At 42.9% G+C, this 25,799-nt stretch overlaps 2 protein-coding genes across 5 annotated transcripts in view; one reads left to right on the plus strand and one right to left on the minus strand.

Moving 5' to 3' along the window:
• LOC137534896 (zinc finger protein 3-like) overlaps window positions 1-25,799 on the minus strand; it is a 200,486-nt gene that overhangs the window by 105,179 nt on the left and 69,508 nt on the right. The window lies entirely within an intron of this gene.
• LOC137534902 (gastrula zinc finger protein XlCGF57.1-like) overlaps window positions 6,561-25,799 on the plus strand; it is a 44,387-nt gene continuing 25,148 nt past the window's right edge. Inside the window, exons 1-8 of one of the 4 annotated variants that reach the window (XM_068256601.1) lie at window positions 6,561-6,605; window positions 12,796-12,910; window positions 13,122-13,256; window positions 14,781-14,864; window positions 14,957-15,089; window positions 18,542-18,639; window positions 18,759-18,897; window positions 21,810-24,292. In XM_068256601.1, the coding sequence (XP_068112702.1) occupies window positions 12,833-12,910; window positions 13,122-13,256; window positions 14,781-14,864; window positions 14,957-15,089; window positions 18,542-18,639; window positions 18,759-18,897; window positions 21,810-22,792 (1,650 nt within the window). In that variant the 5' untranslated portion in view covers window positions 6,561-6,605; window positions 12,796-12,832 and the 3' untranslated portion in view covers window positions 22,793-24,292. Of the gene's footprint in view, window positions 6,606-10,253; window positions 10,350-12,795; window positions 12,911-13,121; window positions 13,257-14,780; window positions 14,865-14,956; window positions 15,090-18,541; window positions 18,640-18,758; window positions 18,898-21,809; window positions 24,293-25,799 lie in introns of those variants that run through there. The other 3 variants (XM_068256607.1, XM_068256602.1, XM_068256605.1) reach the window with 3 other exon arrangements.

Consider the following 25,799-nt stretch of genomic DNA (forward strand, 5'->3'; position numbering starts at 1 on the left):
GACTTTCTGTTTTTGAATAAGTACAGTGTTGTACCATGTTAACTATTAGTAAAAGCAAGACATTTTTGAATTATGCTGGTAAGATGGTGTTTACTGCTACTATTCATTTTATTTTATGTGCTGGGAAGATGGGTTTTAAATGCCACAGTTCTCTTTAGCTTAGAGACTAAGCTAGACTACATGCAATGAATGGTGCATGTAGTCAGCACACTCACGTTTGAACTCTGGATTTACGATGTCTCCCCATCATACAGAGCCTTTTCTATGTTATGTTTTAGGAAACCAGTGATCTTATCTATTTAGCTAGCATGCCTGGGAGTCCCTCCTGAAGTGGCAATTAAGGCATCTAATTACATTTATTTATGTTTGGAAAAGAATGTTTCTCCTCTGTATGTCCAATGTATATAAGCTGTGTTTTTTTAAATCCTGTCAGTATCTGCAGGAACCAAGTCTTATGAAGGCTTACTAGCCGAAAGCTTACATTTTATTTATCTCTAAGTTAGCCAATAAATGGTATTCTCCTGATTCAAAACATCTTGTTTTTGAATATGTATAAAAATATGTTGAATAAAAGTGTTTTTTTTTATATTGTATGGATATAAATTGTGTGTGTGAGTCCACAGTACAGCTGCATTTGTCTATTATTTATTCTATATGTTTGCCTACTTATATAAGTTTTGTTTGCACCCTGAAGCTATTGTCAGGAGATAATTGTTAACTTTCAGTAGTGAAGAGCTGGGAATGCCTACAAGTCACTGCTTGACGTTTATTTGCCCCATATATTATAAACTCTCTTTACTCAGAGGCAGAGCGAACTGTTTACTGTGGTTATTTTCAATCATAAACTGTTTTAAATCAACTGTGCATAAAAGAGCTTTATAATAAATGTTGCAGCTTTTGCAAAATATGTAACTGCTGCACCAATACATATATCTCTTCCTCAATGACCTCCAGTTGCCTTATCACTCCTGCTTCCACTCAATGTAAATTCACTCTGATTGGCTCTGCAGCTGTAATAGATAGGGTCTTCTGACTGTCATTATAGAATGCTGTTGAGGCAGTGGTTCCAGATATCTTCTTGCCCCAGTGACAGGAAAATCACACTCCCAGAGGAGAACATAGTAGAAGAGAAGGGGAGTATGTGCGAAGCTTAGATTTGCAGAAGGAGAGCAGGAGAGAACATAGACATGAGAAGATCAGACATTAGTTGCAACAGGAGAGTAGCTGAAGGAATGTGGGTTGGAGAAGCTGAACTTGGTAAGAAATAAGTTAGAAAAAGACCAGGTAAGAAATGTGGGCTGGAGAAGGAAAGGAGAGGAAGAGCATGAGCTGGATACAGAGTTGTATGTGGGCTGGAGAAGAAGAGGGGAGAAACATGGACTACAGAGGAAGGTTGGGAAAATGACCTTAAGAAGGAAACCGAGTGATACACTGGGTTTGGAGAAGGTGAAGAACATGGACTGGAGAAGGGGAGCAGGCTAGGAACCTGGGCTGGAGATGGACAGTATGTAAGGAATGTGGGCTGTAGACAAACGTGAGGAAATATGATCTGGAGAAGAGGGACAGGTCAGGAAAGTGAGCTGAAGCAGAACAGGTGAAGAACTCTACTTGGGTTAGAGAAAGATCGGGTGATGTACTTGATCTGGATAACAGCAGGTGAGAGTATCTGAGCGTTTGTCTTCAGATAAATCTCCCTTGGTCGGATCGCATAATTCAGTCCATTCCTTCCATTCAGTCGTATTGCTAGTTCCTCATGTTTACCCACATCTGGTGAGAACAGACCATGTGACTAAATTTTACAATGAAGGCCTCTCGTCTGAAATGTAGCACATTCACTTGTCAAACGGATTGGCTGATCTGATTAACAGATAAGGCCTTCCACATAGACCTTCTGTGATGTAAAGGTGACCGCACATCTAACGATGTATTGGCAGATTGACTAAGAGACAGAGCAGCTCTCTCTGATCAAATACACCATACATGGCAGGCTGATTCTGATTGATTTCAGCATGGAATTTTTCAGGAATTGGCCTTGTGATGCTTCTGCCAATTTCCCCCTAAATGTTAATATTCCCCCACCCACCCCGTGTGCCAGTAAATTACGCCAGTATGACACCCACATGCTACATATGTGGGAGCCACATGGGACACAAATGGTAAAGCAGTAACAACTTGACACTTGAGGCAGCTGGATCATGGGCACCAGTGGGGCACATTAAAGGACACCCGAAGTGAAAATAAACTAATAAACAATTGTATTCTCCTAAAAATGACTTTTTAAGTTTTATTTTATGTTTAAATCTACTTTTTAAGTTTTAGCTGTTTAATTGTTTTTGCTCAATGCCACATTCATTGAAGTGTGCCAGAGCTAAAATCTATGAACTATTGACCCTTTTTATCTCTTTCCTGCTCTCAGAAGCCATTTTCTGCTAGGAAAGTGTTTTATAATTGGAATTTCTTATCAGTGAGGGTCACACTGTAGTCACTTCTTGTCTGGACTGAGTCAGCCACTTACATACCTGATATTTAACTCTTTCAGGCAGAGAAAGGAACAGTATAGTTATTAGTGTGCTTGGCACTGTACATACCCATGTCTATCTCATCATGTCACATGTCACTTCGGGTATCCTTTAACAAGTGACAGGCAGCCTATTAGGCCAAAGTGCTGGGATCACATCCTAGAAAGCCACTGGACACGATGGGGCTCAGGGCGGGACGAGTGGAGTGGCCTTTAGTTACAAGGAGCGCGTGTAAGTTACCAGTGCACACTACACTGCACTGCTGCAGCATAGCGTGTACTGAGCTCGCACTCCTCTCATTAGCGCAGCTTGATGAATCAGGCCCAATGCTCCCAGACAAATTTCTTGAAACTACCAAAGTACATGCTTGGCCTCTTGCGAATACCCCAGAAGACATCTGACTAGAGGTTGGAGATATGAGTTCATGATTATCCACTTCCTTTCGGGGCTCACAGAGAAAGATCGAACCCAAGCAAGAATGGGAAGACACTCTGAGGAGGATCCAAGTATATGAACTGTGAGAAAGTGCTGGACAATGACATCACAGGAAATCCTCTAAAAAACTGATGCTTTGTTAGGAAGGGCATCCATATTGTGACTGTGGAAGATCAAATCTCCCAGCTCCTGTCTGAATTTCATGGTAGGGTTTCCATACAGGGGTTCATCGGTCTCCTCAGAGCTAAGCTGACAGCTCTACATTTGTCCTTGTCCACCACTGCTCCTCCCATATCGACATTTCTTATAACTACCTGTATCCATGTAAATCCCTAACATATCTCCTCTTACCTTCTATCATTTCGTGAGGAATAGATGTCTTGGTGATTTTCTCCGGGGAGAGAGGGGAGGCAGGGCCAGGCGGTGGAAGTCGGGTGATGCGGGGTCTATGGGACGGTTTTGTGGGCTGAGGCTTCTCAGGTAAATATAACTTTTTATTTACTAAAAGGCTGCAGGATTTTCATCATCACTTTGGATGTCCACTTTAAACTGTAGTATAGTAAAGCAACTAAAATATATCACTGTAAAATGTAAAGTCAAGCAATGATCTATATGGCATTGTTATTTCCTGAAGTCACTCTCTTTGTTCCTCTGTTCTAAGTATGCTGCATTCCCTGATGGTTGTGTATAAATGATCTCTTCATGTTTTTCTTCAGTAAAGAGTTCTAACTTGTTATACTCAGAGCCGGATATTAAACCAGGCAAACAGATCATTAGCTTTGGGGCCGCCAGGAGGTTAAAAGGGCCCCATAAAGAGTTATTGCCTCTGTTCATGTAGTCCTTAAAGGATACCCCAACTGAAATGTGACATAATGAGATAGACATGTGTATGTACAGTGCCTAGCACACAGATAACTATGCTGTGTTCCTTTTTTTCTTTCTCTGCCTGAAAGAGTTAAATATCAGGTATGTAAGTGGCTGACTCAGACAGGAAGTGACTACAGTGTGACCCTCACTGATAAGAAATTCCCCTTTTTTACCTCTTTCTTGCTCTCAGAAGCCATTTTCTGCTAGGAAAGTGTTTTATAGTTGGAATTTCTTATCAGTGAGGGTCACACTGTAGTCACTTCCTGTCTGAGTCAGGACTGAGTCAGCCACTTACATACCTGATATTTAACTCTTTCAGGCAGAGAGAAAAAAAGGAACACAGCATAGTTATCTGTGTGCTAGGCACTGTACATACACATGTCTATCTCATTATGTCACATTTCAGTTGTGGTATCCTTTAAGTAACTCTTTCAGTCCGTAAAAACTAGATCTCTGCAGAAATTCTTTACTACAGACATAAGAAGTTATACAAGCAGGCACACACATAGTTAAACCCCCTCCCCTTAGCTCAGAGCTGTCAGACACGGGCTGGGGGCTGGAATGTGATCTCTTCATACAGGAGCAGCTTGCTAGCTTAGCTAGGGAAATTTGAAGTGGCAAAAATATCGGTAGTTAAACTTTTTTCCATACTAACATCATCATTTGGTAAAATCTGCTTTGCTCAAAAGCCTATGACTTCTGTTCCTAATGTTTGGTTCCGGTCTTTGCTGAACCTATTAGCATTAATTTTATCTCTCACATAAGGGGCACATAAAGATTTATTGTCTCTGTTCTGTTTGTCTGTGTTCCTGATTCATCCTTCTCTGTTCAACTCTTTCAGTGTTTAGGATCTCTGCAGCAATGCTCTACTACAGCGATAAGAAATTATACACACAGACACACAATGTTACGCCCCCTCCCTTTAGGACAATCTGCTTTGCTCAAAAGCCTCTGAGTTCTGTTTGTGATATTCCCTGTTGGTTCCGATCATTGCTGAATTTGGCCTTAATTTTATCACCCTAGTTGACAAACTAATATCTAAAGCTGGCTATACACACATCGATTTTGAACACTGAATGAATCTGCCAGTAATCTATTGCTCATACATATCCAGTCGATTAGGTTTCAAGCGATATTGTGCTGTTTATCAACCTCTGTGGGATGGGGCAGGACAGGAGCGGTGGGGTATCAATGGTCCATAACTTTGCTCTGCATCGAGCAGTACAGCACTTGCAGTTTGATTGAAACTTGTTCTGCTGAAGCCTATCAAAATTAAACTTGCTGTCATAGCGGTCGATCACTATCCAATTGAATTCTAATGGAATAATGATCAATCAGCTAGGCATATTGGGGCATTATTGACTTGTCAATGACTAGTGAGGATATGGAAGTGAAACTGACAAATTTGAACTTGCAGTGATTCAACTCCAATCTTGCTCTGCGAGATCCTCACAACCTGAATGCCTGGTACACACCATGCAATTTCCCGTCAGATAGGTCAAATGGATTATTTCTGACAGAACTAATCTGATTCCCGATTTGTTTTCCTGATCAATTTTGTATAGAAGTGTTTGAAAAAAAATGATCAGAAAAACGATTGGAAATCCAGTCGGAACTTTCAGACTTAATCGATTCAACTCATCTATCTGACGGGAAATTGCATGGTGTGTACCAGACATTATAGTCAAATTTGCCATGTGGCAGACTTAAGGTGGGTACACATACTCATACTACATGGAAGGGGGTAAAATTGGTCTGTGATCTTTCATTTTCCAAAGACTTTTATCTGACGTGTGTATGCACCTTTAGGCAACAATGATGAAGTACAAAGGGAATCACATTTTGGGGATTATTCACAAAAGCGTCATAACTGCTATCACAGCAGTATCGCACGATCTTCCGCGTGCATCGCTTTGCGCACGCAAAGCATTATTCCGCGTGATGAACTAACGTTTGCGCACTATCACACGCGTGTTTGAGCGCAAACGTTCATTTATCACGCTGAGTAATGCTTTGCGCGCACAAAGCGCCGCAGGCGGCAGATCGCATGATAACTGCTGTGATAGCAGTTATCAAGCTTTTGTGAATCATGCCCTGTCTGTGTAAACAATCATAAAGTTGTTGATCTTAAATCTGCCTCGCTATACTCACTTTTGTTGCCAGTGGTTTAGACATTAATGCTTGTGTGTTGGTGTTACTTTGATGGCCCAGCAAATAAATTTACACTGTTTTAAAAGCTGTACACTGAATGCTTTTACATTGTACTTCAGCGTCATATGTTCAGTGCTGTGTCTGTCCCATGAAAAGACTAAATAAAATATTTACAAAAATGTGAGCGGTGCACTCACTTTGGTGAGATACTGTATGCTGGGGAGACATCCTTTCAACAGTGTGGCGCGGTTGGGGGCTAAATGCATGGTCTTAATCCGGCTCTGGTTATACTGGGTGCCTATCTGCCTGAACAAGACCACTCTGCTCCATCAGTATTGGTCAATAAAACATTTAATTTGTAACACAGACGCCCATGGTGTGATTTATGCCAAATAGATGATTTGAGTGCTTATAAATATGTATAATAGTATTCGTGTGAAATAGCTGCTGCTACTGAAGTGAGTTCATATGCAGCATGCAGTTCCTCTATTCGCCACAAGATGGTGATCTCACCAATAGTAAGTGGAACATGGAACACAAAGACAGAAGGGAATGTTTGGCCCGGACAGGAAGCTATAGGTGGTGTTGGGAGGAAGTAGAGAGGAGCCATTGCAGGGACTGGCAGCAGAAGAGGTAATAAGACGTTACAAAATTTATAGAATAAGATAACCCACTGTGTCCCATCTTCCAGCAGCTGCTGCTACACGTAGAGGAGGGTGCTGGAGTTCTGCTCTGTGATTGATGCTGGTTAAGGGGCCAGTCATCAGAAAGACCTGGGATCTCCTCACATCCTTCCAATTACACTTAGATGGTGGTGCTAGGTATCTATCATGAGCTCCAGATGACAAATAGACCAGTGTAACTGGAAACACATTTTTATACAGCTCAAGCCACTAACAATACACTAACACTACAATTCGCTAAACGATCGTTTGTTTCTGATCAGAATCAATTTATTTTCGCCAAGTAAGTTTGCACCTACAAGGAATTTGTCTTGGCAGTTGCTTAACAAACACAAACAAAAACAATACAAGGACAGACAGTGTGAATATTACAAGTTAAGGACATTATAAGTATAGTGGCAGTAAGCAATGAGAGAATTGTTCATGTTTAGTTCTGTGCTGATTACTTTCAGTCCTAGCATCTCTAACATGGTTCAGCATTAAGTATGGCTACCGCTTGAGGAAAAAAGCTGTTCCTGTGTCTAGAGGTTTTGGTAGCGATTGACCGGAATCTTACTCCTGAAGGCATGCGCTGGAAGGGAGTGAGCTGGGTGAGAGGGGTCAGAGGCAATTTTGGTTGCTCTCTTTCTGCACCTGCTAGCGTAAAGATCCTGCAGGGAAGGTAATCTACAGCCAATTATCCTTTCCGCTGATCGGATGATGCGCTGCAGCCTCCCCTTTTCTAATGCTGAGCAGGAGCCGAACCATACAGTCATAGATGATGTTATGGTGGCTTCGATGATTGCAGTTTTTCAGCTGCCGTAAATGGTACATTCTCTGTTGTGCTTTCTTGACAATAGTGGCAGTGTTGTTGTCCCATTTTAAGTCGTTTGAGATCGTAGACCCAAGAAACTTGAATGACTCTACTTGGGTTATTGTGGATCCATTTATGGTTAAGGGGAGGTGCTGGGGGAGAGATCTTCTAAAGTCTATTATCATCTCCATAGTTTTGCGAGCATTTAGTTCCAAGTTGTTGCTGCTGCACCAGGAGGAAAGCTGTCCCACCACATTCCTGTATGCAGACTCATCCCCGTTTGTATGAGACCAACAACTGTTGTGTCGTCTGCAAACTTCAGAACCTTAACAGATGGATCTGTGGAGATGCAGTCATTGGTGTAAAGTGAGTAGAGCAGTGGGGAAAGCATGCAGCCCTGGGGTGCACCAGTACTGACTGTCAGAGAGCTTGATGTGAGTTTACAAAATCTAACACGCTGTCTTCTGTCGGTTAAGAAGTCGGTTATCCATTTGCAGATGGATTCAGGTATGTGTAGCTGGGAGAGCTTGCTGTGCAGCAGTGATGGAATTATGGTATTAAATGCAGAGCTGAAATCTATAAATAAAATCCTGGTGTAGGTTCCTGGGGTGTCTAGATGCTGTAGTACATAATGCATACACATGTTCACGGCATTGTCTGCGGATCTATTAGGCCTGTAGGCAAATTGCAAAGAGTCCAGCAGGGGATCTGTGATGGATTTCAGATAAGTCATTATCAGTTTTTCAAATGCTTTCATGACCAGTGATGTCAGGGCAACAGGCCTGTAATCATTTAAGCATGTAGGTTTTTTTTTTTTTTTTTTTGAATTGGTACAATAGTTGAGCTATTAAAACAGGCATGTACAATTGAGAGTTCTAGAGATGCTTTGAATATGTCTGTGAATACAGGCGCTAATTGGTCAGCACAGAGATTCAAGCATTTCGCAGAGACAGCGTCTGGCCCCATTGCTTTCCTGGTGTTTTGTCTTTTAAAGAGTCTATTTACATCTGATTGGCATATTGTTAGAGCATGCACATCTGGGGACAGGTTAGCAGATTGTGTCTGGTCTGCTGTGTTGTGTACATACTGAAGCACTGCAGGGGGTGGAGACGATGGCTGGTTGGAGGAGTGCTCAGTTTGCCTGTTGCAGAGATGCAAATTGACTTGTTGTGTTTGGCTTTTGTTGGTAGTGTCAAACCTGCAATAAAATGTATTCAGTTCATTTGCAAGCTGCAGGTTATGTAGTGAGGGGGGAGATTTATTCTTCCTGTAGTTTGCAATTTCATGTAGAGATTTCCATATTGTGGATGAGTTGGCGTTAGAAAATTTTTCCTCAAGTTTTTGAGAATAACCTTTTTTTGCATCGGTAATGGCTCTCTGCAGTTTGTATTTCACAGCTTTGTCGAGGACTTTATCGCCTGTACGATATGCCTTTTCTTTATCGAGGCGCAGCTTCCTAAGATGTGATGTAAACCAGGGTTTTTTCGTTATTGTACCTGGTGCACTTTTTTGTGGGGATAAAGGACTCTTCGCAAAAGGTAATATATGATGTCACAGCGTCAGTGTATTCATTTAGGTCACTGGAGGATTATTTAAATAAATTCCAGTCAGTTAAATCAAAGCAGCTCTGCAGTTTTTCTACAGCTTCACTAGTCCATTTCTTAATTGTGGTCACTACAGGTTTGGCAGTTTTTAGTCTTTGGATGTATGTTGGGATAAGCTGTACAACAGCATGATCAGAGTTCCCCAAAGCTGCCCTGCTGACAGAGTGATATGAGTCCTTAGTCGTAGTGTAACAGTGATCGAGTGTCTTACCTTCTCTAGTTGCGCTTGTGACGTGTTGCCTGTATTTGGGGAGTTCTTTGGAAAGGTTAGCACTGTTGAAATCCCCTAGTATGATAAAAAAAGAATCTGGGTAGTCCCTTTCCACCTCGGTGATTTGATCTGCGAGATCTTGGAGCGCAGGCTGTATACATGTTTGTGGAGGGATGTACACAGCAACCAAAACAAATGAAGAAAACTCACGGGGTGAATAGTAGGGTCTGCAGTTTATGAAGAGTGTTTCCAGCCCAGCCGAGCATGTCCTCTTAATAACTGTAACATCCGTGCACCACCTATCATTAATATAGAAACAGAGTCCTCCACCTTTGGTTTTGCCAGAAGTAAGTGGGTCCCGGTCAGATCTGTAGAGTGTAAATCCATTAATCGGCAGAGCGTTGTCTGGAATAAGCTCAGATAGCCAAGTTTCTGTGAAGAAAATAGCCGCAGAGAGATGAAAGTCCTTCTTTGTTCTGATCAGTAGTTGAAGCAGTTTGTTGCATATGGACCTGACATTAGAGAGTATGATTCCAGGTAGTGGAGAGCGCAGTCCTCTGCGTCAAAAGCGAGTCTGGATCCCGGAGCGCTTGCCTCTTCTTCTAAGCCTCACTGCCTGGTTCAGCACTGTAGCTCCACTGGTCAGAATCCCCAGAAGATCAAGAGTAAATATCCAGGGGTAGATTATATTTAGCCAAGTTCTGAATGCTCAGTAGTTGTTCACTGGTGAAGGTTATCCGGGTTGGGTTGCACAAGGCAATGTTGAAAAACAAAAATACATAAAACAAACATAGAAAGACAGAGCAAGCTGCCGAGGCTGCCATCTCCAGGCGCCTCCTCCTCAGAAAAAAAATCATTCATACGGAAATGAACGATCATTCTGTGAATTGTATCATTACTGGCCATCCTAACAAAAATCTGTAACAACTCCCCCTCCTCTTTCCTTGGAAAGGGGAAGCCTCCTGGATAATGAGTCTTCCTCCTAAGTCTCAGGGATCCAGCGCTGTCTCCCCCGAAAATACAGCCAAGGATGTCGGCTCAGGCGCCTACAATATTTACGTACAGCAATCCTGCGCACCCACCTTTGTGAGTATATCATTACCACTACTGTTACACTTCCACCTTATAAGACATTACTGCACCATCAGTCTCCTGGTCTCTCTTCTTGTCTTTAGGTGAACGTGGGTTCTGGTAACCACAAGAATCACCTCTTCCTCATCCTTCTGATTAGTTATTTATAATAATGGCAGCATCTTCTGTGATGCTGTATAAATAAATAATATGTAATGCACACACATCACATGGGCAGCACAGCTGGTGAGTCCCACTTCATATTATTATTGATTTATAAAATGCCAACATGTTCCGTGGCGCTGTACAAAGTGAGAAACAAATGTGGGATACATAATGACACTGACAATGGTATACACTAATAGACAAAATTCAGAATAGGTAATTACATTGACAAAAGTAAAATGATGAAAAAAATGTACAATGAATTCCAAGACACAGAAGGAAGAGAGAGCCCTGCCTTTGCAAGCATACAACCTAAAGGAATGGGGGAGGAGGGGGAGTTATAGGAGGCTGGGGAGTATACAATAGGCATACATAGAGACAATGTGTTTTTAGGTTAACTAGTAAGGAGGAGAGTATGGCCAGAGGTCAAGAGGGAATGGCCTAATTTAGAGTATATGTTTCTCAGGAAAAAAAAATGAGTTTTGAGGGAGCGTTTAAAGATATCAAAGATAGGAGTATGACAGATGTATTGTGGAAGGGGATTCCAGAGGAGGGGTGAAGCATGTGAGAAATATTGTATACGTGAATGCAAGGAGGTGATTCTAAAGAAGGAAAAAATAAGGTTATGTACAGATCTGAGGTTTTTTGTTGGGTTGGTATCTGGAAACTAGTGAAGAGATGTACAGGGGAGAGATTGTGGAGAGCTTTAAAGGTTAGGGTAAGAGTTTGAAATGACTCCTCTTGTTAATTGGCAGCTAATGAAGAACTTGACAGAGAGGAAGAGTGAGAAGAGAGATGAATTAGATGAGCAGCCGAGTTTAGTATAGATTGGAGCGGTGCCAGTCTGTTAGTTGGTAGTCCACTGTACTAATATGTACTAACATTTTAGTTGTGCCTAGAATAAGAAAAGGTTGGATGCTAGATATGTTTTTGAGTTTGAGATGACAGGAGCTGGTTAGGGAGTGAATGTGAGGAATAAATGAGAGAGAGGAGTCAAATATTGCCCCTCAGCACCAGGGCTGTGGAGTTGAAGTCGAGGAGTTGGAGTCAGAGCAATTTTGGGTACCTGGAGTCGGAGTCGGTGGTTTCATAAACTCGGGAGTCGGAAAAATATTAGACAAGCAGTCAGGAAGATGTGTGAGGAGGGAGTTAAAGCCTGGGGCTGAGAGGTACAGTTGTGTATCATCTGCATATACAGTGAGTGGTTTGGTTTTGAAACCCAAATGAGTTGAGTAAATTGCCAAGACTGTGTATGTAGATGGAAAAGAGGAGGGGGACAAGGATAGAGCCTTGAAGTACCCCCACAGACAAATGTTGTGGAGAAGAGATGTGATCATAGTAAGAGACTGTGAAAGACATTCCTGAGAGATAGGAAGATATCCAGGAGAGAGCAAGGCCCTTTATGCCTATGGATGAAAGTATCTTTAGGAGTAAGGCGTGGTTAACAGTATCAAATGCTGATGACAGATCAAGAAGGATGAGTGTGGAATAATGACCTTTGGATTTAGCTGTAAAAAAAATAATTGGCCACATTAGTAAGAGCAGTTTCTGTGGAGTGGTTAGAGCAAACTCCAGAGTGGAACTGATCAAGCAGGAAGTTAGCAGATAGCAGATAAATAATGGCTTGGTTATCTCATATGATCACTGGAGTATTTCCCCCATTCATATATCGGCTCTAGTCTATTTTAGAGGACCCATCAGGAAACCTCATTGGGAAATTAAGCTAACATGATTCGGTAGACGGCATTCTCTCGAACTGCTAGGTTTCTATTTGGCCAATCACGACATTTTGTGCTGTAAGAGGGTGCTGTGATAGGAGAACTGTTCCCTATGAGGTTTCTTGCTGGGTCACCTAAACTAGACTAGCGATTCTACAGGCCAATCGCTGAGCATGAAGGGAGCATTAAACTAAAGATGTTTATCGTGGGAAACACATTCAGTTTTTGTTTCAGTCACATTGACATACTAGGCTGCAGGAGAATACAGTGTGCTCCCCAGGCACTTTTTGCCGGGTGCTCCACCCGGCTGGTTTTGGTGGGCACCCGGCTGTCATTGGCTCACCTCCTCCTATGCTGTAAGCAGTGTTGCTTACAGAAACACAGGCCCTGCAGTCTCTCATCTCGCCCCACCCGGCTACTATTTCATTCCACCCGGCTGGAAAAATGTCTGGGGAGAACACTGGAATATATTATATTAAGCAACATTTAAGTTGCTGACTGTGCGGCACGTGTAATATATCCACATCCTGATACAGTCTGGCAGTCCAAATAATTATCAGCTTATTATCTGTCCGCAGAGAGTAGCTTCCAGTACCGATCACATGACCAGTGAGGATGGAGGAGGACTGGAGTCACATGACAGAGAGGGTTTTAAATCTAACCCTGGAGATCATCTACCTGCTGACTGGAGAGGTAAGGGGGATTCTGGGGAGGTCACATGACATCTCTTATTTCTATTAATAAAACATGACAACAAACCAGAGAGGTGAGGAGGATTGTGGGAGATCACATACTATCACTTATCTCTATTGATTAAACACACACCTGACCAGAGAGGTGAGGAGAATTCTGGGAGGTCACATGACATCATCCTTATCACTTTTACTCTTTTTTTTTTATACAGAAGCTTCCTAAAGTGACATTTGGAAGTCATGTAACCATCATGGTGCCTCCATCTCATTCCCTGATACCCAAGAGACACACCAAGCAGAAGATTGTGAAAACCACCCACAGGATCCTTGAGCTGCTGGTGGGAAAGGTGAGCAGTGCTGAGAATTACAACAGATCATTGAGTGTTTTTATTTATTTATTGCTGCTTACTGGCAATGATGTCCTGAATGATTTTCTGCTTATTTTAAAGACAAATAATCCCCTTCTTTGAATTTGGCTCTATTCACAAAACTTCTCCTAAATGACTTATTTATCATCATAAGTCAGCGGTTCCCAACCGGTGTGCTGCGACACATTTGTGTGTTGCGGAAGCACCGGCTATGTGTCGCTGGCTCACGGCTCTCTGCTCGCCGCTCATCTCCCCCGCTCTATTTCCTCCCCGCTAATCGCTCTCCTCCTCCTATTAGTGCAAGGGCTACAAGAAAATGGCAGCCGCCATCCGCATTTGTGGACATTGACGGCCATTTTGTTGTAGTCCTTCACTAACTGGAGTCCAAGGGTGGAGGCAGAGCATGGAGGACAGAGCCAAAGTGTGAATGATTGGAGGGAAGGAGGAGGAGGGTTGGCCGTGGAACGGTGAGAGTAAGGGAAGTTTCTTCCTGTGGCTGACATTTTGCAAATGGATGCGCACTTGGCAGCAGTACATTGTCCTTGCACCACCTGTCATTTAGCATCCTATCCCTCCAGCTATTCTGTGCCAGCAGCAGTAGCAGCAGCAAATTTATCTTGCAGCCCACCGCTCATTGTGCAGCAGCATTGTGCCCCTCTCCTATTGTGTTAGCAGCAGTTTATCGTTTCTGAGGCCCCCCATTGTTCCAGCAGCAGCAGCAGGTTGTCTTTGCAGCCCCGATTGTGCCAGCAGCATCAACAGATGGTTTCTGATTCCCCCCCATTGTTCCAGCAGCAGAAGCAGATTGTTGCTGCAGCCCTTGATTGTGCTTTAATCATATTTATGAAAAGCTCTAGCCCTCATTTTCATGTGTGTTCTGAAAAATGCTCTCTCTTTATTGATTTTCTGATTATTATCATTATTTTTCTATCATATAAAAATATGACAAGTTGTATATTTGAATGTTTGGCGTGTCACGACCTGGAAAAGATTGGGAAACACTGATCTAAGTAATAAAAATAACCTTTCAGCACATTTATAAGCAAAATATTCACTCAAAGTAAGTTGTTCCTGATTAAATTAATTTCAGTTTTACTTTTCTTACTTTAATTATATTATATTTGGGAGCTTAAAGGGAACCTTAACTGAGAGGGATATGGTTTCCTCTTAAACAATACCAGTTGCTTGTCAGTCCTGCTGATCTCTTTGGCTGCAGTATTGGCTGAATCACACACCTGAAACAAGCATGCAGCTAATCCAGTCTGACTTCAGTCACAGCACCTGATCTGCATGCTTGTTCAGGGGCTGTGGCTAAAAGTATTAGAGACACAAGATCAGCAGGAGAGTCAGGCAACTTGTATTAGTTTAAAATGAGAAATCCAGATCCTTCTCGGTTTAGGTTCCCTTTAAAAATGTAACATAGATAAGGGGAACACAGGTGAAAAAGCTTTGTGAATCATCATGCCCATTGTGTGTCATGGTGCTGAATTCTCTGCATTACAGGATGAGGAGGGGGAGTGTCTGGAAGGACAGAAGGATCAGGAGCAGAACATTGTGGCAGAAGGTCAGATCCCACCCCATCATCAGGTAGAAGCTCCATGGGCAACCAAACCTGTTTATGTTATGATGTGTGCATTGCCTGCCTTGTTACTGTTATTATATATTGAGTAAAGTTTTAGGGTGGAAGTGTGACTGATTGTAATCCTATTGTAAAGGGAATGGTAAACCATGAAGATGTGATAAGGAAGAAGCTGTATACAGAAGGATACAAGGATGTGACGGTGGAGAAGCAGTCATCCCTCACTTCAGTGGGTAAGAGGAGACTTTCAGTTCTGGTGAAGGATTGAGCAGCATGGAGGGTCTGCCTGGATCCCCTGATCATCTGATTATCACAAACAGTGGGCTAGATGCACTAAAGTTCATTAAATATGCATACATTACTGCTGTTTATCTCAATTACTTTACAGTTTAAGTGCGAGCCAGTGTGGTGACTGTTGGCATGACTTCCTATCAGGTGAAGCAAATGCACCTTGCTGCTGGGTTACCTCTGAGTATCAGCTTGCTTCCAGGACATTTAAAAAGAAAAGAAAAATAGTATGTGGTATCCCCATGTGAGCTACACTAGTGTGGGGGTCCTCCTCAACTCTAGTTACCAGCATGCTGTGCTTGTCCAAATTGTGAGCAACACCTTCCCACCCCATTTCCCACAAAGCATCCTGCCCACTGCTGTACTGTATCTAAATATGGTTCATTGACCAGAATTTATACCTATGGAAAATGAATAAGTGGTCTTATGGGGGTGCATATTAATTCGGCGCCGCTCAGTTGGGCGTGGTGAGAGACGAATGACGGCTCTCACCACTGCCGCTAAACTCAGAGGAGGCGTTAAATACTATTCCCCCTCCGAGTTGTCGCAACTCAGAGGGAGATGTAATTCGGGGTCTAGCAGCCGCCAGAGCCCCGAATTACCGCTACGCGTCCTGCGCAGCATAGCATTGCTGCAATGGGGCGCCCAGTTTCGGCGCTCGGCTCTCAGAGCCACGCACCGAAATCAGCTGATCCGGTCTTATGGAGATCACTGTACTCATACGCTTGGGGCAGGGTTGATTATTTGCTTGCTTCATTATCAGTGAGATCAGACAGCACCATGAACCTCATGCCTCTTTATTACTGAGCAACCCACTATACCAAGAAGTGTCCAAAAATCTGTCCCAAATCTAACAAAAATTAAAACGGTGCATTGTGAGCAGAAGACTGTGTGCCCCAGCAAGACACATCCCTTTGCAAGACAACCCCCATCCATTACTGACTGGTATAACTATAGCTGAGGGGGACCTGCACATTGGACTTGTATAGCTCAGCAAGGAATGTCCATACTATCTGTACTGTACCTAATAAAGCAGTGCTCAGCTATGTGTTATTGTTACGGCTGCTCTTAGCAGAAGACTTATAGACCACAATGTGCAGCAAAAACTGAGGTGGAAACCAATGAATGTGAAATAACAAACAGTTCATTGTTATCGGTGCAATTATGTACAAATGAGGAAATGGTAAATTCCCACAGTGCAACCCACATAAGACACAGCACTCCTAACTAACTATCTAACTATACAATAATATACAGGAATATTTACAGACCAGGCGGAACAACAGACAAGGGCAAGGCAAATCAGAGTCAAGGTAGAGCAAGGAACATTAACCAGGAGATCAGAAAAGAGCTTCTCAGAGCAGGGAGCACAGAACACAGCAACAGGACAGCCAAGCTGAACTGAGACTCTGGCAAGGTTCTGAGGTGGGTGGAGTTTTTAAATGCAAATCCAAACAGCTGATATGATGAACAATTGTCCAGGATGGATTGCATGAGGGCCACCTGCTGGTGAATGATGGAAATACTGCTGTCCAGATGCAGAGAGCCACCAGCAGGTAAACCGGGAAACTGCAGGCAAGGAAATGTCCATGATATGCTGCACAATGCCACCTGCTGGAGATAGATATTAGCACAGTCCAGAAACCTGGTGCCACCAGCAGGTGCAACCACATAGAGCCGGATTCCTAACAGTTATTAGTGAGCATCTACTTGAGGCAGCTTTTATTTTAATCCTTCAGTCCTTGACATAGAAGACACCTGATAAGCTATAGTGAATTACTGATACCCAGTGAGATAAATTGTTCATGCTTTTACACTTATGCACTAATGAATATACATAATTAGGAGAAACCTTAATATAAAACTTTTTCATGGATGTTCAGTGTAAGTAAATCAGGACATTAATTGAAATTAGCATAAACTTATATACAATTCGAGAATCTGGTGTCCCCAGCAGAGCACTCCTTTCCTTCTGACTACCCCAAATCCCCACCACCAAAGATTTTGACCTAAGCCTGAGACCACCCCCACCAGCGCAGCGTGTGAGGCTGAAGTACTGCGCCACTTGTTCATGCTGAACGCAAGGAAAGCCTCAGGCCCTGACTGCGTGTTACCAGCCTGCCTGAAAAATTGCTCACGTCAGCTGGCTCCCATCCTCACCTCCATCTATGCCAAGTCGCTAGGCAACAGCACAGCCCCCATGTGCCTCAATAAATCCACCATTATCCCTGTCCTGAAAAATCAAGGAGTCCTCGACCTTAATAACTACAGGCCTGCGGCTCTCACATCTCTCTTCATGAAGACCTTTGAAAGATTGGTCATATCTCTTCTTAAGCTCTCTACGTCAGCTCTCTTGGACCCATTCCAGTTCGTGCATAGTGCAAACAGGTCCACTGATGATGCCATTATTATCTGCCTGGAGCTCATCACTGGCCACCTGGATAGAGCAGATACGTACATGAGAATCCTTCTTCTGGACTTTAGCTTGGCTTTCAACAACATCTGCCCTGCAGACTACTTGACAATCTCTTGGAGCTCAGTGGCCATCACACCCTCCATCTTTGGATTACAGACTTTTTTACCCATAGGTTCCAAGTCGTTTAACTGAGCAACATCTTTTCAAGTCCAAGGGGTAACCAACACTGGAGCCCCACAAGGCTGTGTCCTGTCACTCATCTTGTTCTCTCTCTATACAAACAATTGCACATCTACAGCAAACTCTGTCAAAATCAACTTGGCCAACACCACCACAATTGTAGGCCTTGTAACTAAAAACGAAATGCAGGCCTACCGTTAGGAGGTCAACAGAATATGCCACTGGTGTAAACAGGGCAAGTTAGTCCTCACCACAGCCAAGACCATCAAGGTGATCATCGAGTTCAGGAAACGACTGGAACTCCAATCCTCCTCAAATTTATATTGACGGTACCGAGGTCTCCGGGGTGGTCAGCATCCTCCTCCTGGGCAGAACAATCTCAGACCTAAGCTTGAAGGTCCATACTACCTCTACAAAGAAGAAAGGCCAGCAAAAATTATTCTTCGTCCGCCAACTAAAGATGTTCATTATGGCCCAGGAGCTCCTAGTCCTTCTACTTCACCACCACGAATCTGCCCTCTGTTCCTCCATCCTGGTCTGGTCTGTTTTATTGCTATGTTGTACCTCAGCTACTATTATTGTTAAGCTGTTATTGATAAACTGTAATGTTGTACCACAGCTGCTGTTATTGTTAATCTGTTTTTGTCTTCCTCCTACTTTGTGCCCTGCGTGTGCCAAAACCAATTCTGAGCATGACCCAGTTTTGGTGGCAAACAAAATTGATTCTGACAATTGGATAAAATAGGTATTAAAGTACCAAAAGATGGCCCAATAAATTCATTCTGTGTGTGTTTCCCACAGATGGATTCACCAACAGAAATCCCCCAGAGAAATGTACAGGTCCTCTTTCTTCCCAGGATTGTCCACAGGAAGATCCCACCATCCCCCTCCATTATCAGGTAGGTAGAAACCGAGGAGCTACAACTCTGTGACATCAAACTTTGTAGTTTTTTGGTTTACTCACGTAATTATTGTTCACATTTTCAAAATAATCACTTTTATTATCTGGTTTATGCAGGAACAACACATAACAATGAAAGTTGTGATTAAAGAGGAGATAGAGACAGCATATGTGAGGGGTGATCAGCAGCCTGTGGAGGTGGGAGAAGTAATGGAGATTATTAAGGAAGAGGAATGTTTTCCGGATATGAAAACTAGTAAGTAATCTCAGTATGATATCCTAATACCAACAGATGAGGAGGAGATACTGTACACCAGGGGTCAGGAACCTTTTTGGCTGAGAGAGCCATACTCGCCATATATTTTAAAATGTAATTCCGTGAAAGCCATACAATATGTTTCAAACTGGGACAGTGCGCATGCGCAGCAGAGGGCTCACGTCCCTGTTGCCATGGTGATGTGCATACAGTTGATGCGCCGGGCAGCGGAAGTGTCAGACACGTCTTCAGCTTCTCTTGGGTTTCAGCAACATCAGCAATTTCCCAGAGTGCCAGACAGGAGAAATACTGACTAACAGTTTGTACAATTAGCTAGCTGACTTGGGGGTTGATTCACTTTTTAGGACAAGTTCCCCACACTTTGATTGGCCCAATAGGCTGCCTGTCACTTGACAGGCAGTCTATTGGGCCAAAGTGCTAGGATCTCATTCTACAAGGTAAGTTAGTAGTGCATGCTACAGCAGTAGCGGCACTACTTTGAGAATTGTATTTGCGCTGCCACACTAAGCTGTGCTGCTTGAGCAATGTAGCTTAGTCAATCAACCCCAACTGATTTGTCTGTGAGCCAGATGCAGCCATTAAAAGAGCCACATCTGGCTCCCGAGCCATAGGTTCCCTACCTCTGCTGTACACCATATGAAATGTCCACCTCCATTCCTCAGTATAACATCATAGTACCAACAAATGAGAAGGAGATACTGTACATCATATGAAAGGCCCATGTCCATTCCTCAGTATAACATCATAGTACCAACAAATGAGGAGGAGATGCTGTATACCATATGAAAGGCCCATCTCCATTCCTCAGTATAACATCATAGTACCAACAAATGAGGAGGAGATGCTGTATACCATATGAGAGGTCCATCTCCATTCCTCAGTATAACATCATAGTACCAACAAATGAGAAGGAGATACTGTACACTATATGAAAGGTCCATCTCCATTCCTCAGTATAACATAATACCAACAAATGAGGAGGAGATACTGTACACCATATGAAAGGCCCATCTCCATTCCTCAGTATAACATCATAATACCAACAAATGAGGAGGAGATACTGTACACCATATGAAAGGTCCATCTCCATTCCTCAGTATAACATCATAGTACCAACAAATGAGAAGGAGATACTGTACACCATATGAAAGGTCCATCTCCATTCCTCAGTATAACATCATAGTACCAACAAATGAGGAGGAGATACTGTACACTATATGAAAGGTCCATCTCTATTCCTCAGTATAACATAATACCAACAAATGAGTAGGAGATACTGTACACCATATGAAAGGCCCATCTCCATTCCTCAGTATAACATCATAGCACCAACAAATGAGGAGGAGATACTGTACACCATATGAGAGGTCCATCTCCATTCCTCAGTATAACATCATAGTACCAACAAATGAGGAGGAGATACTGTACACCATATGAGAGGTCCATCTCCATTCCTCAGTATAACATCATAGCACCAACAAATGAGGAGGAGATACTGTACACCATATGAGAGGTCCATCTCCATTCCTCAGTATAACATCAGATATGCATAGAAGGATCCGCAGACCAGATGCTGGTAGAAAAATGCTGTTGTTCTTTATTCAAAAGATTCCACATGACATGGCAATAAAACCACAAGGTTCAACTGACGCGTGTCGGGCTTACAATCTGCCCTTAGTCATAGTTAAAAGTGAACCTGCAAGGGGAAGGCTTTATGTAGGTGGGAGAAGAACAAACTCCACCCCATACCCCAACCAGCCTTCACCTTAAAGGAGACATATACAAATATACATGGTACATAGATACATAAGAAAATATTCAAAATATCTAAGATTATGAAACAGATTAAAAAGTTATCTGTATAAAAAATCATCTCTGGAAAAGACAAAGTGCCTCAAATTGCCCACGTGGACTCAGGTGCTCTCTCCCCTCCTTTATTTAGAAACCCTTTTGTGGGCAATTTGAGGCACTTTGTCTTTTCCAGAGATGATTTTTTATACAGATAACTTTTTAATCTGTTTCATAATCTTAGATATTTTGAATATTTTCTTATGTATCTATGTACCATGTATATTTGTATATGTCCCCTTTAAGGTGAAGGCTGGTTGGGGTATGGGGTGGAGTTTGTTCTTCTCCCACCTACATAAAGCCTTCCCCTTGCAGGTTCACTTTTAACTATGACTAAGGGCAGATTGTAAGCCCGACACGCGTCAGTTGAACCTTGTGGTTTTATTGCCATGTCATGTGGAATCTTTTGAATAAAGAACAACAGCATTTTTCTACCAGCATCTGGTCTGCGGATCCTTCTATGCATATCTGAGTATTGGCTTGGCTTTCCTGGTCCTGCACCTGCTGGTCTGATTTGAGGGGGTAGAGCGTTTTGAACTTTCCCACTGCTCCTCAGTATAACATCATAGCACCAACAAATGAGGAGGAGATACTGTACACCATATGAAAGGCCCATCTCCATTCCTCAGTATAACATCATAGTATCAACAAATGAGGAGGAGATACTGTACACCATATGAAAGGCCCATCCCCATTCCTCAGTATAACATCATAGCACCAACAAATGAGGAGGAGATACTGTACACCATATGAGAGGCCCATCTCCATTCCTTAGTATAACATCATAGTACCAACAAATGAGGAGGGGATACTGTACATCATATGATAGGCCCATCTCCATTCCTCAGTATAATATCATGGTGTCAGCATCTGAGGTGAATGTAGGTCCTCCTTCATACTGGGCCATAAGATTTTCATCCATATCCAACATTCTCCATTGTGCTATATCTGGTTTAACTCTGCCACTGCTGTGATGAGCTTAGCAAGACAGGACTACAAGGCTTACATAACGGTAATGTGTGTCACATAATTTTTTTATTTAGCAGGGGGACCCAATGTCGGTAACACCTTAGAGGAACATCTTATGTCACATCCAGATGATGCTGCAGAATATAATGGTGTCACACAATGTACCCCAGAGGTAGACCCCATCACTAGAAACACCCATCAAGGAGTTTACAGTACAGATAGAGGAATGATTCTTTCTGGTGGGGAGGAGTCTTCTCCTTTTACAGACAGAGGTGGACAGAGACATAATGAGACTTTTACAGGAGCTGAGTTAGATGAATGCTTAGCTTCTACATCAGTTGTTGATGAGGGTCATCTCTCATGCCAGCCTCCATGTCTGTGTTCAGAGTGTGGGAAATTGATTATTTCTAATGAAGGCCTTTTTAAAAACCAGAGAAGCCACACAGGTGAGCAAATTGTCTCATGTGTAGAGGACAGAGAAAGGTTCCCTCTCAAAAAGGACTTCAGCAAACACCAGAGAATTCCTATCACAGAGCGGCCTTTTTCATGTTCAGAGTGCGGGAAGTGTTTTGTTCAGAAAAAAGACCTTACTAAACACCAGAAACGTCATACAGGTGCTCGCTCTTTTCTCTGTTTGGAGTGTGGAAAGTGCTTCACTGAGAAAGGCAATCTTCTTCGACACCAACAAACTCACACTGATGAGCGACCATTTTCTTGTTCAGAGTGTGGGAAACGGTTCATTCAGAAAGAACACCTTTTGAAACACCAAAGAACTCACACAGGTGAACAGCCTTTTTCATGCTCAGAGTGTGGGAGGAGGTTTAGTGACAAAGGAAGCCTACTTCGTCACCAAAGAGGCCATACAGGTGAGCGTCCTTTTTTGTGTTCAGAGTGTGGGAAAGGCTTCATTCAGAAGGGCGATCTTGTGAAACACCAAAGAAGCCACACAGGGGAGCGCCCCTTTCCTTGTACAGAGTGTGGGAGATGTTTTACTGAGAGAGGAACGCTACTAAAACACCAGAAAACCCACAGCTGCAGTCTTCCTTTTTCACATTGAGGGTACAGTAATGGTTTCTTTGTGGAAGCAGATCTGTTTACTCTTCGCTGATCTCAGACTAAGGTGGGCACTTTTCTGTGATGAGAGTGTGAAAAATAATGTACAGGTAAATCAATGCTTGTTCTTCATTAGAGGGTAGACGGCCAGCAATAATAGTAACCAGGGCCGGTTTAAGCAACAATGGGGCCCCAGGGCAAAATAAACCTGCCCCCCCCCCCCCCCAACAGATACCCCGGAGCAAAAATTGGCATTAAGGGACCTTTTTTGCAGCTGGTATAGTCAGGGTTTGAAGCCCCAATCGGTCGGAGCTCCACATTCTGGCTACCCCAGCCTGCATGGGGGACAAGGGGTTAAAAAGTTTCAGGAGGGGGGACCCCACATAATTTAAAAAAAAAATCCCACACTCTAAACATAAAAAAAAATTGGGAAAAGAGGAAAAAAATGCCAGGGATCTTCATACAGCCATATTGCGGCTGTATAGCGATCCCTGGCCAAAGCGCTGCGGCTGCGTATGGACCCCTTGAAAACCCCGTCAGGAAATGTATTGCTCTTTCTTTTGATGCATGTAAAATTACACTACCGTTAGTTTGCTACTAAAAGTGAAATTTACCGCATTTAAAAGTATACTTTTTTCCTTCAAAACTTTAAAATCGATTTTCTCAAATACTATAAGGTCTTTTTGCAAAATTGTTTTTTCCTCTTATTCCCAATGATCTCCTTAACATATCCTGCAAATAGGGTTTCTAGAATTTAAGGTGGATTTGCTATTAACCATTAAAGTCGGCTGGTTTTTAAATGTGTATTTTTTTCCTTTAAAACTTTAAAATTGATTTTCTCAAGAACTATAAGGTCGATTTGAAATTTTTTTTTCCTCTTGTAGCCACTGGGGGCCCCTACAAACTCTGGGGCCCTGGGGCAGCTGCCTCCTTTGCCTTTATGGTAGTGCCAGCCCTGATAGTAACAAACACATGGGAAGAATTAAAAATTACAAAAAAAATACATATATCCAGGCACATCGCCTCTAGTTAGGACATTATATAAATTATTAAAGAAAGGGAGGTGCTGAAGGGGGTGTGGCTAGAAAACAGCAAAAATCTATTAACCCTTCGCACTCTCACATGAAAATGTTCAAACAAATGCATTCACAGATTCACTCATCCAGGCACAACTGTTATCCCTACAGCTAAGTTAAAAGCCAGGGTTTTAGTTCACAGAAAAATGCATTCTTATGCTTAGTCACCTATACTGCGCAGAAGTACCTAGGTAAACATACGGTAGGTGTCCTAACTCTGGCCCTGTAACATGCATAGTGCAGACATGCAAACACATTCATTGCATCAAACCTATCAATGGATTAGGAGCACACATCCTGACGTCCTCTCCTGGGACAGACAGTGCATCTTACCAATCGCACAAGGGAGCTAACGTTATGTGTCCATGTGCACCATGCAGATACACCAGCATAAGCTGTGTGCATGCTGACAAACACATACAGGGGAAGGAGGGAGTACACTGAATTAGACCCTAGCCACAGGGGTCAGTAACAAGAAAAAAAATACATATATCCAGGCACATCGCCTCTACTTAGGACATTATATAAGTTATTAAGGAAAGGGAGGTGCTGAAGGGGGTGTGGCTAGAAAACAGCAAAAATCTATTACCCCTTCGCACTCTCACATGCAAATGTTCAACCAAATGCATTCACAGATTCACCCATCCAGGCACAACTGTTATCCCTACAGCTAAGTTAAAAGCCAGGGTTTTAGTTCACAGAAGAATGCATTCTTATGCTTAGTCACCTATACTGCACAGAAGTACCCAGGTAAACATAGGTGTCCTAACTCTGGCCCTGTAACATGCATAGTGCAGACATGCAAACACATTCATTGCATCAAACCTATCAATGGATTAGGAGCACACATCCTGACGTCCTCTCCTGGGACAGACAGTGCATCTTACCAATCGCACAAGGGAGCTAACGTTATGTGTCCATGTGCACCATGCAGATACACCAGCATAAGCTGTGTGCATGCTGACAAACACATACAGGGGAAGGAGGGAGTGCACTGAATTAGACCCTAGCCACAGGGGTCAGTAACAAGAAAAAAATACATATATCCAGGCACATCGCCTCTAGTTAGGACATTATATAAGTTATTAAGGAAAGGGAGGTGCTGAAGGGGGTGTGGCTAGAAAACAGCAAAAATCTATTAACCCTTCGCACTCTCGCATGCAAATGTTCAACCAAATGCATTCACAGATTCACTCATCCAGGCACAACTGTTATCCCTACAGCTAAGTTAAAAGCCAGGGTTTTAGTTCACAGAAAAATGCATTCTTATGCTTAGTCACCTATACTGCGCAGAAGTACCCAGGTAAACATAGGTGTCCTAACTCTGGCCCTGTAACATGCATAGTGCAGACATGCAAACACATTCATTGCATCAAACCTATCAATGGATTAGGAGCACACATCCTGACGTCCTCTCCTGGGACAGACAGTGCATCTTACCAATCGCACAAGGGAGCTAACGTTATGTGTCCATGTGCACCATGCACATACACCAGCATAAGCTGTGTGCATGCTGACAAACACATACAGGGGAAGGAGGGAGTGCACTGAATTAGACCCTAGCCACAGGGGTCAGTAACAAGAAAAAAATACATATATCCAGGCACATCACCTCTAGTTAGGACATTATATAAGTTATTAAGGAAAGGGAGGTGCTGAAGGGGGTGTGGCTAGAAAACAGCAAAAATCTATTACCCCTTCGCACTCTCACATGCAAATGTTCAACCAAATGCATTCACAGATTCACTCATCCAGGCACAACTGTTATCCCTACAGCTAAGTTAAAAGCCAGGGTTTTAGTTCACAGAAGAATGCATTTTTATGCTTAGTCACCTATACTGCGCAGAAGTACCCAGGTAAACATAGGTGTCCTAACTCTGGCCCTGTCAGCATGCACACAGCTTATGCTGGTGTATGTGCATGGTGCACATGGAC

The sequence above is a fragment of the Hyperolius riggenbachi genome, chromosome 10 (genome assembly GCF_040937935.1).
Source record: "Hyperolius riggenbachi isolate aHypRig1 chromosome 10, aHypRig1.pri, whole genome shotgun sequence".
Classification (NCBI taxonomy): Eukaryota; Metazoa; Chordata; class Amphibia; order Anura; family Hyperoliidae; genus Hyperolius; species Hyperolius riggenbachi.